This window comes from Peromyscus leucopus, chromosome 15 (genome assembly GCF_004664715.2).
Source record: "Peromyscus leucopus breed LL Stock chromosome 15, UCI_PerLeu_2.1, whole genome shotgun sequence".
NCBI classification, from domain to species: domain Eukaryota; kingdom Metazoa; phylum Chordata; class Mammalia; order Rodentia; family Cricetidae; genus Peromyscus; species Peromyscus leucopus.
The window spans coordinates 28,237,378-28,256,474 of record NC_051076.1 but is presented as its reverse complement, the minus strand read 5'-3'; the positions used below and the strand labels follow the sequence as shown (position 1 = coordinate 28,256,474).

Genomic DNA, 19,097 nt, shown 5'->3' with positions numbered 1-19,097 from the left:
TCGACAAGTTCCTGAGGAATGCTGGCTTTTATCTAACCGCCAGAAATCCTCCTGTAGTCCAGGTGGAGCTTATTTATGGATATTTGGACTGCCTGTGAGACCTAATATAAGGTCCTTCAAGAATGGAGATAGGAGGCATATTTAGGGTGAATACCCACAGAGCCTGGCATTCACTTCTGAAGTTTATTTTAGTAATTCTCTATTTGGACACGAGATGGCGCCATTTGCCCTTATGCGAGAAACCACTTTTCTACAACTTCGATGGGATAGTTCTTGTTTTCTCTTGTTATATTTTAGTTTGTTAGTTTTTTGAATGAATGAATCAATGAAATACCACCCACTAGGGTAAAAGTTAACAACTTAACTGTCATTTCTACCTGCTGGGAGTGGGAAAATCAGTTCTCTCCAATGGAGTGACACTGGGTACATCAACCTCTCCAGGGCAGGCCTCATGTTCAGGAGTAGTTGACCAACAAATAATGGACTCCACAGTGCGTGTGTGCCGTGCGTGCGTGTTTATTTAGTTACAGTTTGGGTTTTTTGTTTTCTTCTTTTAGGGTGGTGTTTTTGTTTTCTTTCTTGGTTTTGAGGGGTTTTGTTGTATTGATATTTTTTGTTTGTTTTTTTGAGAAAGAACAAAGTTGGGTGGGTAGGAAGGGGGAGAGGATCTGGAAGGACAGGGGAGGGGAAGAATATGATCAAAATATTTTTAAATTTTTTTATTGTTTTAAATAATAAAAATATACAAAAGACATCAATCTTATTCTATATCACTGATAGGTAACTAAAAATGTACTTGACAATAAAGCCCTAATAATAAATGTCAATATATGATGGGTGTTCATGTAACATCCTTCCTCAGTTATGTAATGGCAGACACATAATGATGCAGAATAGTATAATGAACTGAAACTTCTCTTTTATCCAGCTTTAACAATTACTTTTGTCCAATATTCTTTCATTAGAATATCAAATAATTACCCCAAAAAAAGAAAGAGAGAAAGAAAGAAAAGAAAGAATTATCAGCACCCTGAGCTCAGGGAAAGAAAGGCTGTTTTTAGAGAGGGGTCTGAGTTACTACCAGCCAAGGAAAGGAGAGGCTCTTTTCTTGGAACTGATCTCACACACACACACACATACATACACATACATACACACACACACACATACACACATACATACACACACACACACATACACACACACACATACATACACACACACACACACATACACACACACACACACACACACACACACACACACACACACACACACCACAGCAACTGTTTATCTTTTATTGCATCATTGGTAAGCCAGCAATCTTGATAAATTGTCCCTTTCTTCCTTCCTCTCTCCCTTCCTTCACGTGTCTTAGACAGTCTTGCTAGGAGTCTGGACCAGCTGTCTGGGAACGCACTGTGTAGATCAAACTGGCCTCCGGGTCATGGTGCTGCTGCCTCAGTCTCCAGAATGCTAGGGCTACAGGGATGGAGACCCTACACCTCGCTGCTTGACAAGCATCGAACGATAACAATTTTGCTAAGAGATCAAGTCATCAAGCCTGGGATAGCTTGAATATTTTGAAAGTGCCCGTTTTATACAATATGACCAACTGCATGAGGACATGCATCATGCAACACTCTCGATTTTTGGTGGTTTCTAAAAAAAGAGCTTCATTTTCATCTTCACAGCACTTGATGTAAATGTACCGATCTTCTGAGAAATTAGTAAAGAAAATTTCCCTCTTTTGTCCCTTCACCTCCCCATTGTGGTCCAAAGGGAGGAGGTTCCTCTTTCTATTTTCAGTAAATTGTCAATGCTCTGGCATCCAGTGCGATACCAGTAAATGTCAAGGTTCTGCTAGTTTGTTCTTTTCTTGCTCCCTTTTCTGTCTTCCTTTTTCCATTTTGTGTTTTGTGCGTTTCTTTTGGGATATGGCTCGTTCTGTAACCTCAGAACTCACTCTGCAGCCTGTGCTGGCCTCAAACTTGTGGCCGTCCTCAAGCCCTGGGCGTCCCAAGTGCTGGGATTCAGGTGTAAGCCACCGTGTCTGCCTGCAATAATGTGCTTAGTGGGACATCTGATCCAGGACAGGGCCTGGAGAGACGGCTCAGCGGTTCAGAGTGCTTCCTATTTTTTTCCAGAGAACTGGAGTTTGGTTTACAGCATCCACACTGGGCGGCTAATAACTGTCCGTACTCCGGCTCCATGGGATCTGACGTCCTCTTCTGACTTCTGCAGGCACCTGCATACATGTGGCATACACTCACACAAACACACACATAAATAAAAATAAATCTTAAAAAAAGATCCAGGACAGCCATAAAGATGCACATGAAATGTACTCTAAAGATCCCAAATAAGAATGCTGAGCAAAACCAAAAATGGGTGATAATGCTACATTGCTGTTACTTTGCCCGTGTTTGTGAGAGGACAGGTGCTTGGGAAGTGCTGGCCTCAGCGGGCTGGGGATTTAGCTCAGTGGTAGAGCTTTGTACAACCTAGCAAATGCAAGGCCCTGGGTTCAGTCCTCAGCTCCAAGTGGGGAAAAAAAAGAGAGAAGTGGTGGCCTCAGATTTAGCGTTGCCTTCGAAGAGCATGGTCTGAACCTGGTGCAAACCTCAGCCTGGACCTTGGGCTGTGTCTGCCCTGCTACTTACCCATGTGTGATCGATGCCCTCAGAAAGGCGCTCAGCTTTTCCTCCTGAGTAACTATGGCTTTGTAGCAGGCTGAAATAAGAGTTAACTTATTCATCTGTGTCTTGTTAACCAAGAGAAAGAAATCCCAAGCTACACTATATAGCAGGGTCTCCAGACTAGGAGAGGCTGGGGCAGGGGGCAGGGTCAAGGTGAAGGGGTGGCTAGGACAAAGGACAGCCAGCGATGTGACAATGAAGCTGCTGAATGAGATGAATCACTATGCCCAGCCAATCCAGACATTCAGTGGCCATGAGAAGGACAGGTGAACAGATCGAAACCATCTACCCAGCTGCAGCCACACCCAAGGTCCACCATTAGTTCAAAGCCCGACGGTGTCATGTGACTCAGCATTAGGATGTCCAGAGGAGTATTTCAGGTTCAAGGTCAGACTGGACTACAGACACAGCAAGACCTGTTTCAGAGAGGGGGTGGGTGTTAAAATTTTTAGAGTTGTTTTTTTTTTTCCAGAAAGTATGTCATCTTCCCCTTGAAGTCCATCTATTGTCAATATTCTGAGGAACTACTTTGAGTTCCACAAAACCCTAAGGCCAGAAGTGACTGGAGTTGAGCACCTCATTGTGTTTTGTTTCTCTGTTTTGTTTTGTTTTTGAGACAGGTTTCTTTGTATAACCTTGGCTGTCCCAGAAGTCACTCTGTAGACCTCACAGAGATCTGTTGTAGACTGTTACTTTAACTATGTAAAGATGTGCTACATTTGTCTTTGTTGCAGAATATTACTTTAACGATATAAAGGTGTCTTACATTTGTTTATGCTGCTTGTTTAGTTATGTAAAGATGTGTTGCTTTGCCTGCTTAAGGCACCTGATTGGTCTAATAAAAAGCTGAACGGTCAATAGCTAGGCAATAAAGGGATAGATAGGTGGGACTGGCGAGCAGAGAGAATAAGTGTGAGAAGAGAAGAGAGAGTGAGAAAGAGAGGGACATGCCCTGGGTCAGCCAGGCAGGCAGCTGCCAGCCAGGCAGACACGGATCAGGACACACAGGATGAAAGAAAGGTAAAAAGCCCCAAGGCACAATGTAGATGAAGAGAAACAAGTTAAATTGAACTATAAGAGCTAGTGGGACAAGCATAAGATAATGCCGAGCATTCCTAACTAATAATAAGTCTCCGTGTCCTGATTTGGAAGCTGGTTAGTGGTCCAAAGAAAGCCTGCTACAGAGATCCACCTTGCTCTGCCTCCCAAGTGCTGGGATTAAAGGCGTGTGCCATCATCACCCAGCTGAGCACCTCATTGTATAGGGGCAATTAGAATGTTCGACCAAATATCCATCTCTTTCCACCACCGCTCAATATTTGCAAATATAGCACACAGTGTTGTTGTTCTGAGAAGTACTGGGGCAGAAACTGATTAGTGACCCTTAGGTCATGCTCTTGCTTCCTGTTTCAGTTCTGGGAGGAACTGGTAAACAGCGTGAGATGAGCTGGGCAAGGGACACAAGAGATGTTTTCTGTTCCATGTCTTCCTTTGCTGAATATGTTTTACATAGCCACTCTCTTCTAATCTTTTCCCAGACAAACAGAATGCAGGGGAGTGGCCATGGCCACTGTCATGTATCCCATACTTTAGTTTGAGTCTGTCATTTATTTCTTGAATAATTACAGCTAAACCAAAGAAGCCTTGTGTACTTCAGTGTTCCCGCCCAAAGAAACAAGGCTAGTTATGCCTGTGCTACCATTCTCTGAGGAATTTACGTGATAAAAACCAGAAATTATACAAACTATGGACCCGTCTTCTGATGGGCTCCAAACCCTTTTGTATTTCATTCTTCATAAACTGCTAAAAGATTGTCAAGCCTGGCACCGAATATCTCCCCCTCCTTCCTCTGAGTGTATTGCATATTCACAGTAACCAAGACACAGAACCAGTCTAGATGCCCATCACAGATGAGTGGGTGAACAAATGTAATATAGGTACTCAGGGGAGTTGTATTCAGTTATAGGAAAAAAGGAATTATGTCATTAGGGCGGTGGTGGCACATGCCTGTATTCCCAGTACTCAGAAAGCAGAGGAAGAAGGATCTCTGTGAGTTCAAGGCCAGCTGGTCAACAAAGCAAGTTCCAGGACAGTTACATAGAGCTGTTACACAGAGAAACCCTGTCTCAAAACAAACAAACAAACAAACAAACAAACAAACAACAACAACAACAGAATTATGTCATTTTCAGGATAGTAAATAGAAAAGTAGACGTGGAGATCATGTGCAGGCCAGCTCATCTACAAAGCAAGTTCCAGGACAGCCAGAGCTGTTACACAGAGAAACCCTGTCTCAAAAAACCAAACAACAACAACAACAACAAAGGAATTATGTCATCTCAGGAGAGTAAATAGAAAAGTAGAAGTGGAGATCATGTGTTAAGCAAAAGAAGCTAGTCTCTAAAAGACAAATATATTCTATTTCCTTCATATGCAGAACTTAGATTTAAATACATTATACATATATATGTGTGTGATGTATGCACAAATACATATATATGTGTACATGTCATATATGTAGATATATGAACACACACATACACACACATGCATATAACGTGAGAGCAGAGATAGGACTATGTGTAGGGATGAACAGTCTAAAGGGTGATGGAGGGGGAACAGGAGAAGGGAATAAAAGAAGATTACATGTTTTCTCTCATGTGCAGAATCTAGGTAAACTACTATGACTGCTTATGTACTCATTCTCGCAGTTACAGTTTGTCTGAGCGCTGGGTTCCTGGCTGACAGTGTTCTTCTTGAAGGCTGTGGAGTCTTTGGGGCTTGGACCCCAAATGGTAGCAGTGGTCAGGGGGGACCCATCTCTAGTTCCGTCCTGAGTTCTGCTTGCTGGTCCAGTTGCCAACTGAGATTCTAGGGCACACTGCTGTCTCCCTGGAACTGCTCCTGCCACTGAGCACAACAGACGACACTCTCTGAAACCCCAGGTAATCAAATCCTCCCTCCCATGGGGCATGGTGGTGGGTGCCTGTAAGGCCTCTGGAGGCAAAGGCCTCTGTAAGTTTGAGGCCAGCCTGGTCTACTAGCAAGTTCTAGTCCAGTCAGGGCTACACAGTGAGACCTTGTCTCAGAAAATAAAAAATTCTTCTTCTCTTAAGCGGCTTCTCTCAGATATTTTGTCACAATAATGAGAAAAGTAGACATATATGCACATACACATGTGTGCATACATGTACACTTACGTGTATATATGTGTGTACACACACATAATCATGGAAACAGATGAGGGACTATTTGGAAAGAGAGCCAGAGGGAGGGGAAGGGGGTCAAGAGAGAATAATGGGGTGTGAATATAAAGAAAGCACAATGATAAACATGTATAAAATGTTATAATAAAATTAAAATCCATTATTTTGTAGTCTAACTAAAATTATAATAACAAGAGCAGAAAGAACAGTGTCCACTAGGTGGCAGCATCAGCTTGCTAACTTTGCTCTTGCCTTGACTGCCGGTTTCGCTTATTTAAGTTTCTGGCTAGGCAGAGTAATGTCCACACACTGGCTACTGCCCTATGCTTTTCAACAGTTCTGTGGACAAAGGCAAAAAAGAATTGTGAACTGGATATTAGAACTATGAAGTAGGTTGGTAATTCACTCGACAGTTGTATCTAAAATGCAAGAAATGGCTCAGTGGTAATCAACCAGTAAATTTCTTGTGAAATAGAGCCCCACCCAAATGTCTTTTCTTTGGCGAGAAGAGACCAGTTTGCTTGAGATAGGTTCCTGCTATGTGGCTCAGGATGCCTTGGCTCTGTATAATGAATCCCAGGCCCGCCAGGATTAGAATGAGACCCTGGGTAACGGCTTGAATGAAAATGTCCCCTGTGGGCCAGTAGGTGGCGCTGTTGGGAAGTTCATGCTTGTTGGAGGAAGTACCTGACGGAAGCCGACTTTGACTGTTGAGATTCCCACCACTTCTTTTGGTGCTTGGAGTTCAAGATGTGAGAGCTCAGCTTGCCGCCCCACTTGTCATGCCTGCCGCCCGCTGCCATGTTGTCCGGGCCATCGTGAACTCTGACCCTCTGGAACAGTGAGCTCAAACAAACTCACTCTTCCATAAGTTCATGGTGTCTTTATCACTGCGACAGAAAAGTTGCTAATACAGTTTGCCTTGTGAGGGAGGAGAAAGAGGGGAAGGAGGGGAAGGAGGAGGGGGAGGAGGAGGGAGAGGAGGAGGAGGAGGAAGGAGAAAGGAAGGAGAAAAAGAAAGAAAAGAAAAAGAGAATACTTTTCCCTAAAAAGGTCTGTAATTACCAAGGGAGTAGGTGGGAAAGTGGTAACTAAAAGTAGAATTTAACATTTTTTTCTACACAACATGACTTTTAAAAAAAAGCAAGGTCTGTATTAATTAATAATTTCTTTTTATTACTGAGGATTGAATCTAGAACCTCATGCATTGGAGTCAAGCACTCTACTACTGAGCTACAGCTTCAGTCCTTCATTAATGATTTCTGTGTTAAAAAAAAAAAAAAATCAAAGCCAGGCATGGTGGTGCATGCTTTTAATCCCAGCATTCAGGAGGCAGAGGTGGGTAAATCTCCATGAGTTTGAGGCATTACAGCTCAGGTGGAAAGGTATCCTGCAGCCTGGAGCCAAGGAATACCACAAACTCACACCGCACAACAAACCTCACCCAAGAGATTTTTGGGGAGGGGAAAATCCAGAAGTGGGGCTGCCTCTGCTCAGGGGAAAAACAGCAGCAAACTGAACAGGATACGGGGCTTATATAGATACAGAGTTTCTTGGGAAGGGGGTGGACCTTTTCAGGGTGGAGCTTTCCAGGGTGGAGATTGGTGGGATTTCATGTCCAGAGATTGGGCTTTTTAGTCTGTAGGATGGGGGCAGGGTCCAGCAGTCAGGGCAGTTATTCTGTGAGTGGAGTATTCCCGCAGTTAGAGCGGTCTTTGGGGGAGGGGCCTGGCCACTCATGTGGCTCAGGGGTCTTACAAACCTGGTCTACATAGTGAATTCCAGGACAGCCAAAGTTGCATAGTGACACCCTAACTAAAAAAACCCTCAAATAAAGAAAATGACTTGTATGTTGAAAGCATAATCTATGACATGATCAAAATGTGGCCTTTTGTCTTTCAAAATCCGTTTAAAATGTTCTCTATTCCCCTTTTCACATTACCTTCCTCAAAGTGTGGCCCCAGACCCAGCATGACTGGCAGAAGTCAGAGCTTGTTAGACGTGCAGACTCTCAGATTCCACCCAGATCCACTGAATCACAACCTCTATGTCCAGAAGGGCCCAGAGTGATACGTGTGTAAGGTCTGCAAAGGTCAATGGTGTTTCTGCTTCTGTCAGTAGCTCATAGCCTGGAATGAGCTTAGGCCACCGTCACAGATAGTGTCAATACACAAATTAGAACCCAAGTCTTAGATGGTAACAGGTTTCAAACCCTTATTCAGAGATAAGCTTGTGTCCTCTTCTCCAGGGAAGGCCCTGTCTCCAGGAAGCATGGAGGCTGTGTCTCCCTTCCTGCCCATTTACACACACACACACACACACACACACACACACACACACACACACACACGAATCCTCCATCTTTTCTCCTTCTGTTTGCATCTCTTTCTATTTTCTTTGCTTTGCATCTTGGCCAAAGGAGGAGGGAGTGAGGTAAAGAAGAGGATGGGTTTAAAAAAAAAAAAAAGAGGGATGGCATGATTTTATGATTCTGTTTGAATGGGTGACTTTCTGCTCTCTAAGCTTGGCACACGGCAGGCACCAATTCTTCCTAGCGACATTTTTGTGGACATTTAGGCAATTTTTACTTCTGGCAAATGCTTTCTTACTGGATTAAGGCAGATACATCTGTCTTCCAGTTGTTCATTTGCACATCTTTCCTCAGCCTCTAAAGATTAAGATGGAAGTCCAAGTTCTTGGTGCCTTTTTTGCCTGTCGCAGGGGCTTTATTGCCTAAGAATCAAGACATGCATCTTCTCTCTGCTGTGATCACAGGAGCTCCAGGATGCTCCATGGTGTGGGCTGATTCCCAGAGAGGTTTTTCTGTCCTGCAGCCATAGCTGACTTCAGCTCCCTTGGGCCGAAATCAGGCTCATTCCCTGCTGCACCTCCCAACTTCGAGGGGCATATTTCAGACATCTGTGACTAGCCCCAGGAGCTCTATTTCATTAGGGTTGAGGAGCAGATGGCCCATGTCCCATACTTCCTAGATATGGGGGAGAACAGTGGGTAAACAAAAAACAAACAAAAATACCCAACCCTTCACAGATCCTCTCTCCTCCCATATCCTACCCTCCACCCTGTCTCCTTGTGGTTTCAACCGTTTCCTTTGTAGATTCTGAAATGATGAGCTAGCGTCAGTGAATTATCACTGCTTGCATCCCGTCACAAGTGCAGTTGCTTAATTGTAAAAACTAAAAATAAAATTTTGCTTGCATATTTTATTTGCCTCAGACTCAGCTACCCAGAGAACTGTTGCCAACTGTGGGTCTCACGTTTTCAGTCACATGCAGGTTAACTGGGGTGCTCGGGATAGACAGGATGGAGAAGCGTTAGAAAGAGCTGAAACTCTGATAAATAGTTGGGGGGAAAAAAAGAAACATTTCTTTAAGAAAACCCAGTCACGAGTCTAAGCACTGTTGTATCAGGGGCTTCTCTGAAACTGTCCTTTTGGTTCCCCTTCCGGTTGAGCCCTTCTGAAGGGTAGGGGGCCATTCATTGTCTTAACCGACTATATTGTTTTGGCCTCTTCTCTCTCTTTGGGTCATTTCTCTTTCCAAGCTTGTTTCAAATTCCAGAAACAGAAAAAGCCTATGGGCAAATTCCCTGTGGCGTAGGAATAAGCAGGCTTGGTGGTGGAGACCTGCAATCCCAACACTGCAGAGGCAGGAACAAGAGGATCAGGGAGTTGAGGGGAGCCTGGGCATGATACTGAATCCCAGGCCTGGTTACAAAGAGAAATACTGTCTCCAAGCAAACACACAAACAAAAAGGGGGTGCACTCTAAGACATTCAATGCAGCTCATTTTAAAATAGCAAAAGTTTAGGAACGCAGTCTAACAGTCCACCTATAGTGACTGATGGAAGTTGTCTCTCTAGAAAGTGATTTCTGGAATACCATCCCCTTTGGGGTTCCTAAGTACTGAAGTATCCACTAGCTGAGCACCTCTGATAATTAAAGAATCCATTTATTTGCTCCTGTAAGATGACTATTATTGCCTTCACTTTTAGAAAGAGGAAACTCAGAAGCTCAGGCCTGCACAGCCCTCCCATACAGGACGAGGCAAAAGTCTCCTCAAAGGCTGAGCACATGAAAGATGACAATGTGTTGGGAAATTGTCAAGGGGTCGGTGTGGCTGAGGGTAGGTTGAATGCGGAGAGCTTGCACCTTGTTCAAGCTCTTACACACACACACACACACACACACACACACACACACACACACACAAATGTAAACATTGAAAATGGTGAGGAATAATGACTTTCCATAAAGATGAGAAACACCGAGGAAGGGCAGAGTCACAAAGTAAGGCCGAGATGACGATGACAGAATCCTTTTTGTCATCAAATAGAACACTTTTGGGTTCCACACCTGCTACTCTCTGATATGGAAAGTGGCAGGTTTAGAGTGTGAGGCCTGAACTTAAGATGCAGAAATGATCAGACAACCTAGAGAGAAAGCAGATCCCTCCACAGATATCAGCAGCAATCTGTCACCTCTACATTTTGGGAATGGGCTCAAGGATGCCTCTTGGACAGCCGTGGGTAGCTGGCTTCTGTTTCCCAGAATGCATGCTAGAACCCTAACAGGCAGGATGAGGCTGCTGCTGTCATTTCCTTGGTGTGGGCACTCGGAGGCACCGCAGGGAGTGAGTGATCTTAGACCTTCCCTCTCATGGGAGAGTTTCGGGGAAGGACTCAAAGGCTATGTCACCAACAGGGCGTACAGTTTTCCTCTTCCACACGGGGTAAGTTGGGCTGTGAGTGATTTTAATTTTTGCCCAAATGTTCTCCATCCTGCTTACTGTCTCCCTCCATCACTAGCCCTAAGTGGAGGCAGATGGCACGCTGGGAGAATGAGTGTTGAGGTGTCAACAAAGACTGCTGAAGGAGAAGCTGGCACACCGGCCTCCGATCAACTCATTTCATTTCTGTGGTGGTGGGCTTTTTCTTTCTTTTTCTGTTTTCTTTTCTTTGTTTGTTTTGTTTTTGAGAGAGGGTCCTATTATGTGGCTCTGGCCTGGAACTCACTATGTAGGCCAGGCTGGCCTTGAACTCACAGAGATCTGCTTGTTTTTTCCTCTCCGGGATTTAAGGCATGTACTCCCACACCCAGAATATTAAATTATTATTATTATTATTATTATTATTATTATTATTATTGAATGACCTGAGGTGTTTTGATTACTAAGTCTCTTGGCACTGATGGTAGCTGCTTCCTGTTTAGATGAGGATGGTCAACCCTTTGGGGGAACAAGGTCAGAAGAGAGGAAGAGCCTGGGCACTGGAAAGGCTGCCCCAGAGGAGCCCGTATTAGAAAGTTGGGGCACTTGTAGCTCAGGTACCTCATTGGAACTGGGCAAGTGTCCTCTGACTTCCACAAGGGAACCACCGTGAGTACTCTTGGGCAAGTACACACACACACACACACACACTTAATAGTAATCAATACAAACATAAAAGCATGTCAGTTGTGGTTAATTGCTCAGAGGGAAATGGGAATTCGAATCTTACTGAATATCTTGGGAGCAGAATGAAGGATGGGAGGGTAGAGTCACATTGGTTCTCAGCCTTTACTGTGAAGCTGGACTGAGGAGGGTATGACCCTGAACTAGAGTAAGGTTCCGGCCTGCACCTCGGCTGCTCCAGGGTGGCTCTGTCTGGTTACATAGGGGCAAGGGGTGCCTCTGGGTGAGTCTGGCACAGAATCTCTGACCCTTATAGCCAGCAATGAGAAGCCCACACTAAAATCTTTCCCTAAGTTGAAATCGTACTCGGGACTTTGAAGATATAGACTCATTAGTTAATAGGATTTTGAAAGTCATTTTAATATCAGAGAGTAAATTCAGTATGAATAATTACAATTTGACCCTAAAATGTTCTGAAGTGCTCATTAACCTCAATGGATTCAATTACAAACAAAACACTCAACCTACACTGGAATGTGTACTTAATTTCTATGACATTTAAATTCACCTTCCGAGCGTAAACTGCCCCATAATAAACAACAGCTGTCTCCTCTACTGGATTGTGGAAGGAAGAACACACCAGAGATGGTGTTTGTGTTTACAAACTACCGTGCAAGGTCGAAATCGCCTACAATCGGCTACAAGCTGTCTAGTAAGGTGGAAATCCACAGCACCGCACTTCAGGGGCGTTTCTTTAAAAACCACAGCAGCACAAGGGGACACTAACAGATGTGTCTCTGATTTGCAAACCATCTGAAGAAGGGAAGATCCAGAATGAACCATCCTGGAGAGCAGACACTAGCTGTCCACTCCGCCCTCCACGACAGTGGTCTCTGGGGTTCCCGGGCTCACAGAAACGTGAGAATTGGGGGTCTCGGGGGTCTCGGTAAGCTCGCGGAGGGCCTGTGGGTCCTTTAATCCCAGGACCACGCGGCTCAGAAGCCCTTTGAGCAGCCGCATCTCCCGAAGCAGGAGGTCCACTTTGGGCTGCAGAGCTTCACGCGACTGTTCCACGGACGTGGGCAGAGGCGCGCAGACGTGAGGCCCGGCAGTGGGGACGTGGCCCGCGGGGAACTGCAGCCCCGCAAAGGTGCTGTTGGGGACGGAAGTGTCTGACGAAACGGATCTGGACACTGGGGTCTTCCGGAAGGAAAGCGGCTTGTCCCCGGGCGCCAAGGCTGCAGCCTGTGGGGCGGGGGCAGTGGTGGACGCCAGATCCAGGGCAGAGCCTGCAACGCAAGACGTCTGGTCACCCGTGACTGAAATCGTTGCCCCTGGGGGTCGGTGTGGAGGACTGAGATGGAATACTGGGGGAGGACCACAGGCTTCAGGAAGCAGAGCACGGGCAGTGCTGCGCTGTCACTCACCCCGGCCGGGGAGCTGCAGCCAGGGGCTGCGTTTCCGGACACTTCGAGTAGTGGTGGCGGCCTCGCACCAGTACGATTCGAGTTCCTCGGTCTCGGGCTCGGGGACCGTATACTCGGCGACCCAGTCGAAGCGGCGGACCGGCCGGCTGTACTTGTAGAAGGCGAACTGCAGCGGCGTGTCCCGCTTCTGCGGGTGCAGGCGCGTCTCGCAGCGCAGCACCACGCGACCGCGCGCCTCCAGCGGGCTCAGGGTCCTGAGCACCGGTGTCTGGAACAGCTCTGCGGAGAGGGCGGCACGGTGGCCGGGATGGTCATTGAGTCCGAGCGAGGAATGATACCCAATCAGGGCCAACCTGTCCACCATCCGGGATCCCACTCTTTGCCTTTTCCAAGAGGGCTCCTCCCCGACCCAGAGAACAAAAGGGGATGGGAGAAAGAGAAGGGACTGAGAGACTGAGGCCGCGGGGAGAGGTAGGGAGAATGGGGACAGTTTAAAGGGAGGCGGGATCCTGATAGATGCTACCAGTTACATCCTAGCTGGCAATCAGTTGGCATTTTCTAGACTTAAAGGGGGACAGCTGCGGCCTCTCGAGTCATAGTGATACAGTACGCCCTCAGACAGGCAAGAACAAGAACTCATCACTCCAAAGAGGGATCTCTAGCTAGAAAAAAAAAAAAGCCTACAAAACAGGCTGCACAGTGCACCCTCCTTTTTACCCCTTCTGATTCCAGCCCCAGAATTTCCCAGTGATCGTCTCTCCCACCTTGCACGGTGACAGCCACCTTGGAGGAGAACATGGGCGCACTCTCCACCGGGATGCGCATGGTGCCAGAGCACTGGTAGTGACCGCTGTCGCTAGCTCGCGCCTGTAACACCGTGTAGTTGGTACTAGAATGGAAGTATCTCACGGCCTGGCCATCGTGGTAGTAGTGGAGCTTGTAGACGACTTTGTCGTACCAGCCACGGCAGCGCATGACCAGGGGCTCCCCCTCGAACACTGCAGCGTATGGCACTTGCAGAATTAGCCAGTCTGCAACAGACCCCCCCGCCCCGTAGACACTGTTTATTCATCAGAATGAAAAACAAAACAAAAACAGCTCTGCAGGATGTAGTGGTGCACGTCTGTAATCCCAGCACTCCGGAAGGCAGAGGCAGAAGGTTCTCTGAGTTCGAGGCTAGCCTGGTCTTAGAAAGTTCCAGGCTAGCCAGGGAGGTTCACACAGAGAAACCCTGTCTCAAACCAAATTAAGAAAATCTAGTTCTACAGGTTTTGGCTTCTCAGCTTCCCTTACTCCCGTGGCCACCTAATCCCTTTCCTACTTCCTGGCCTGGCGACCCCAGGAAAAAACGGTACCAGGGAGGCAAAGATGGCTCAGATTTGGTTCCAGCCTCAAAGATCCTCCTTTCAGAATCCAGCTTAGACCCCGCAGTATGGCTTCAAGGCCTTCCTGACCTAGACCCCGATAGCCTTTCCTGTGCCCCGTTTCTTTTTCCCCACCCACCTCACCATTTCATTCAACACAAGCTGGGCCCAGCCACACTGAACTGCTCGGAAAACTGGCTCTGTACAGAGCCCAGGGCCCTTGTAAAGCTGTTTTCTCCGCTCAAAAGATTCTGCTTCTCAGCTTGAACTGAGGCCTCCTTGCCCTGCATGCCGGGGTTTAGGTTTATCTCCTGCAGGAAACGTCTCTGAGAGCAGCCTTAGGTATCCTGCAGCACTGTGTAGGCACCCAGTTGCCACCACTACCGCCATCACCACCCCCACCCCACCACCACCATCACCACCACCACCATCACCACCACCATCACCACCATCACCCCCACCACCACCACCATCACCACCACCACCATCACCACCATCACCACCACCATCACCACCATCACCATCCCCACCCCCACCATCACCACCACCACCACCACCACCACCACCACCATCACCACCACCACCACCATCACCACCACCCCCACCATCACCACCACCCCCACCATCACCACCACCACCACCATCACCACCATCACCCCACCACCACCACCACCACCATCACCACCACCACCACCTCCACCACCACCACTACCACCATCACCACCACCATCCCCACCCCCCCACCACCATCATCACCACCACCACCACCATCACCACCACCACCACCACCATCACCACCACTACCACCATCACCACCACCACCACCACCCCCACCACCATCACCACCACTACCACAATCACCACTACCACCTCTACCACCTCCACCACCACCACCACCTCCACCATCACCACCATCACCACCACCACCACCACCACCACCACCATCACCACCACCACCACCACCACCATCACCACCACCACCACCATCACCACCATCACCACCACCACCACCACCACCACCACCACCATCACCACCATCACCACCATCACCACCATCACCACCATCACCACCACCGCAGATCTTACTATCCTTAGCACATCCTAGATGCCATTTTAGGTATTACACATTTTAAAATTATTTATTCAGTGATTCATTTGGAATTCGGAGTATATGCCTGTATCTGTGTGAGTATGTCCTCTTGAGTGGAGGTGTGGGTGCCAGAATGGACCAGAAGAGAATGCCATATCCCTTGGATCTGGAGTTACAGGTGGTTATGGCCTGATGTGGGTGCTAAGAACCCAACTCCAGTTCTCTGCAAGCGTATGATGTATACTCAACCACTGAGCCTTCCCTCCAGCCCTGCCTTAGGTATTACACACTGAACGGGAATCCTGCAGGCCAGGTGTGCTGGTGTATCCCTGTAATCCCAGTACTTGGAAAGCTGAAGCAGGAGGATTGAAAGTCTGGGCTTCATATGGAAACCCTGTCCTCCTAAAACTTCACAAGGCACAGTCACAGTTTCTGTGCCCCTCTCAATCTGTCAGCTATGGCCACTGTCTGTGGGCATCCTTGCCTCCACATGGTCTCAAACAGGAAAACTCTACAAGTGTTAAGTGATAACTTGAACATTAACTTGTGTTCTTCAGATGCTTACTAAAAATTACTGTCTGCGAAGGTAAGATCATCAACCTTCCACAGGAAGCAGCTAATCGTGTATCTTAATGAGTACGTTTGTATTACTTTCCCTATCCCAGTTGCCTTTGTTTGGTGGTTTTATTTATTTGTTTGTTTTAACTCGGGATATTATTCACTAAGTAACCCCGGCTGGGCTGCAGATTTCCGGTCATCCTTCTGCCTCTGCTTCCTGCGTGCTGGGATTACATGAGGCACACACCATCACTGCCAGTTTTCTCATCCCTGTTTTGAAACCCTTCCGATCTTTCCAGGGTCAGTTTCTCAGTTGATTCCTGGGTGACCATGCAAGCAACAAAAGCTTTATTAAGTTCTTCGTCCAATTACTCTACCTGCCTTCCTTCTTTTCCTTCCTCCTTCTCTTCCTCTGCCCCCCACCCTCTCTTGTCTCATTCTTTATAAAAAAGACTTTTGAGGCAGAGTATTACTAGACTGCTGAGGCTGGTCTCAAGCTTGTGGCAATTCTCCTGCCTCAGTCTCCAGAGTTCGAGATTACAGATGTGTACTACCATGCCTGGCTACCCCCCCCCTTTTTTTTCCTAACACCACAAATAAGCCAAGACTACACAGAGAAACCCTGCCTCGAAACAAACAAACAAACAAACAAGACCACAAATAATTAGGCTTCATTGTGGCATTGTTTTTCAGACAAAAGTTATTTTTAATTGTTTCTCCCCCTTCATCTCCATTCCCCCTCTCTTCCTTGTGCCCTCCCATGTCCAGTCACCCTTTTCACTATGGATACTTACCTGTTGTACCGATCTCTTGGCATCCATCCCACCCCTCCGTTTCTCAACACCTCTTGGTCCCCTCTCTTGGTCTCCTATCTAATATTATGAAATATACTAGGCCCAGGTTAGTAAGGGAGACCCTGCCTCCAAAAGCATAACAAACAAGCAAAAAGGACCCTGGTTGGGTGTGGCAGACACAAAGGAATCCTTGTAAATTCAAAGCCAACCTGGTCTACATAGTGAGTTCCAGGTCAGCCAGGGGTCCTGTATCAAAAAAGAGAAGGAGAGAGAGAGAGAGAGAGAGAGGGAGGGAGAGAGAGAGAGAGAGAGAGAGAGAGAGAGAGAGAGAGAGAGAGAGAGAGAAAAGAAGAAGAAGAAGAAGAAGAAGAAGAAGAAGAAGAAGAAGAAGAAGAAGAAGAAGAAGAAGAAGAAGAAGAAGAAGAAGAAAGAAAGTTAGGATCCCAGGGAGAGTGCGATTTTTGTTTTTCTGAAACTGGGTCACTTCACTTAATATATTAATAATATTTATTTGTTTCTTGCTCCATCAGGAAGACTTTGGGGCCAGGAAAACTTTACTGTAGGCCTCTGCCCACTGCAAAGACTCAAGGTGGGACTCTGTGGCCTTTTTCTTTTGTCCCGTGAGAACAGCCTGGTGTCTGCCTTGCCAGGAGGGTCAATATCACTAGAAAGAACACTGTGCATTCTTCTCCCTCTGTGTTTGGATCACTCACCATTAGACACAGAGAGGTGGATGGGGTCACTGACGGGTGCTCCACGTGTTTGACATCGATACACCCCCGGTGTGTGCACCTCAATGCTCTTCTTGTGGGAAGGCAGGAGAACGTGGCCCAAATACCAGAGCGTCCTAATGGGCCTGAGCTCTAGCAGCAGAGGGTGGTATCCATCACATCGCAGCATCACCCGCTCCCCCTTGAAGATTGTAGTCCAAGGTGGATGTAGAGACAATATGGGCTTCTCCAGAGTAGCTGGGGGTGTGGGTGGGGGTGGGGCCATGTGAGGAAGAAAAGTGAGGTGGGGTGTCTGCCCAACAATGAAGCCCGAGGTTGAGAATTCTTGGAAAACACCAGTTTCTGGGACCCAGTCCACATATGAACCCACTCTGGCAACAAAGGAGACCACAGTCATGGGGCTCCAAACAAGGAGTCTATTAATCAGAACCCATTTCCGAGAGTCTATGTACAAGAAGACTTAGTCACCAAGATTGAGCAAGCGTGGTGGAAAAGCACCATCTCAGAACATTCAGGAACTGGGGCATGTGCTCCAGGGGAATTTACCAAAACTTGGAAGGGAGATGGAGAAGACTTACCAGCTCGCCCACTGCATGGCACTGTAAAAGCAAGAAAGAAGGGAGGAGGTAAAGAATGTTCTCTCTGACAGCAAAGACTCTTTTTCGAGACAGGGTTTCTCTGTGTAGCTTTGGTGCCTGTCCTGGATCTCGCTCTGTAGACCAGGTTTGCCTCGAACTCACAGAGATCCACCTGCCTCTTGCCTCCTGGGTGCTGTATTTAAAGGAGTGCACCACCACTGCCCAGCTAAGACTCTTGATCCCAGCAAAGACTGAATGGTCTCAAAGTCTATTTTCCTTTGTCCACACCAAATCACGTGGCTTTGAGAAAGCTACCTCAATTTCATCCCTCCAAAGCAGGTATTGAATCACTTGAAACCTGAAGGTCTGCATAGTCAGCTCTCTTATCCCACATACCCTGCCCTGATTTACTCTCCTCTCTAAATCCTGCTGACGCCACCTCGTTACCAACTCACCCAGGAGCAGGAGGGCTGCAAGTGTCCACATGATGGGTCTGCCTGCAGCGGCTGTAGAAGTTCGGGGGTGCACTGGCGTGGATGAGGGACAGAGGGGGAAAAGGCAGCCAGTAGCTGATACTAAGGACTAGGAGACGCTGTTGCTTCGCCTCTCCTACTTCCTGAAGATGGTGGAGTAGAGAGAGCAGGACATCACCTGAGTGGGTCACTCGCTTATCCCAAGCACCAGGCGCTGTCCCAGCTACGGTCTCTGAAGCCATGTCCCAGCTCAGTCCAGCCTTGACTTCTATAGGGAGGACCTATAGAGCTGTGCCTTCTACAGCACACACTCGAGAGCCATGTAGAAGAACCCCAGGCTCCACCAGGTGCCATCGGTATCTCACTCCCACTCTATCCCCCCCCCACCCAGTCCTGTTGGTGTTCACAAAGCCCATCTTCTTTCTGCTTAATCCCCGAGAGGTCGATGCTGAGGTCCTTGAAGCAGAGCTCACAATCCTCCCACAAAATGAGTAAACAGAGAGGAATGATTCAACCATCCTGCCATGCCCTGCTGACTTGCTGTTCCCCAGCCAAAAATGTAAGTGCCATGTATTTTCTCCTCATTCTTTCCTGGAAGCTGAAACCCTCAGAAATTGGAAAAGTCCTCCCTTCCCACCGCAAGGGTCTCACCTTATAGCACCTCCACTCACTTGTTCCTTTCTGCTTTCCTTCTTCTGCCAGGCCCTAATATCCCTCCCCAGCCATGCTCTAGTCCTGAGGGCTTGTGGCCTGGAAGAAAAGTCCCTGC

General features: G+C 47.3%; 1 protein-coding gene across 1 annotated transcript; it reads right to left on the bottom strand.

Annotated features, from left to right (window-relative positions):
* Positions 1 to 11,714: 11,714 nt before the first annotated feature.
* Fcrlb (Fc receptor like B) lies at positions 11,715 to 18,570 on the bottom strand. The gene is made up of 5 exons (XM_037211038.1): positions 18,311 to 18,570; positions 17,260 to 17,648; positions 13,505 to 13,771; positions 12,741 to 13,019; positions 11,715 to 12,602 (listed from the first exon to the last, which is right to left on the bottom strand). Exons 1-5 carry the CDS (start codon positions 18,568 to 18,570, stop codon positions 12,172 to 12,174), a joined length of 1,626 nt encoding a protein of 541 aa, XP_037066933.1. The 3' UTR covers positions 11,715 to 12,171.
* Between the last annotated feature and the right edge of the window lie 527 nt (positions 18,571 to 19,097).

What these genes read in the sequence shown, in the direction of transcription:
- Fcrlb (XM_037211038.1), bottom strand. Translation starts at nt 18,570, where the DNA reads ATGGCTTCAGAGACCGTAGCTGGGACAGCGCCTGGTGCTTGGGATAAG. An exon ending in GGTGGCTGTCACCGTGCAAG is followed by an intron (nt 13,020 to 13,504) that starts GTGGGAGAGACG and finishes CCCTCTCCGCAG; the next exon opens with AGCTGTTCCAGACACCGGTG. An exon ending in GCTGCAGCTCCCCGGCCGGG is followed by an intron (nt 12,603 to 12,740) that starts GTGAGTGACAGC and finishes CTTGCGTTGCAG; the next exon opens with GCTCTGCCCTGGATCTGGCG.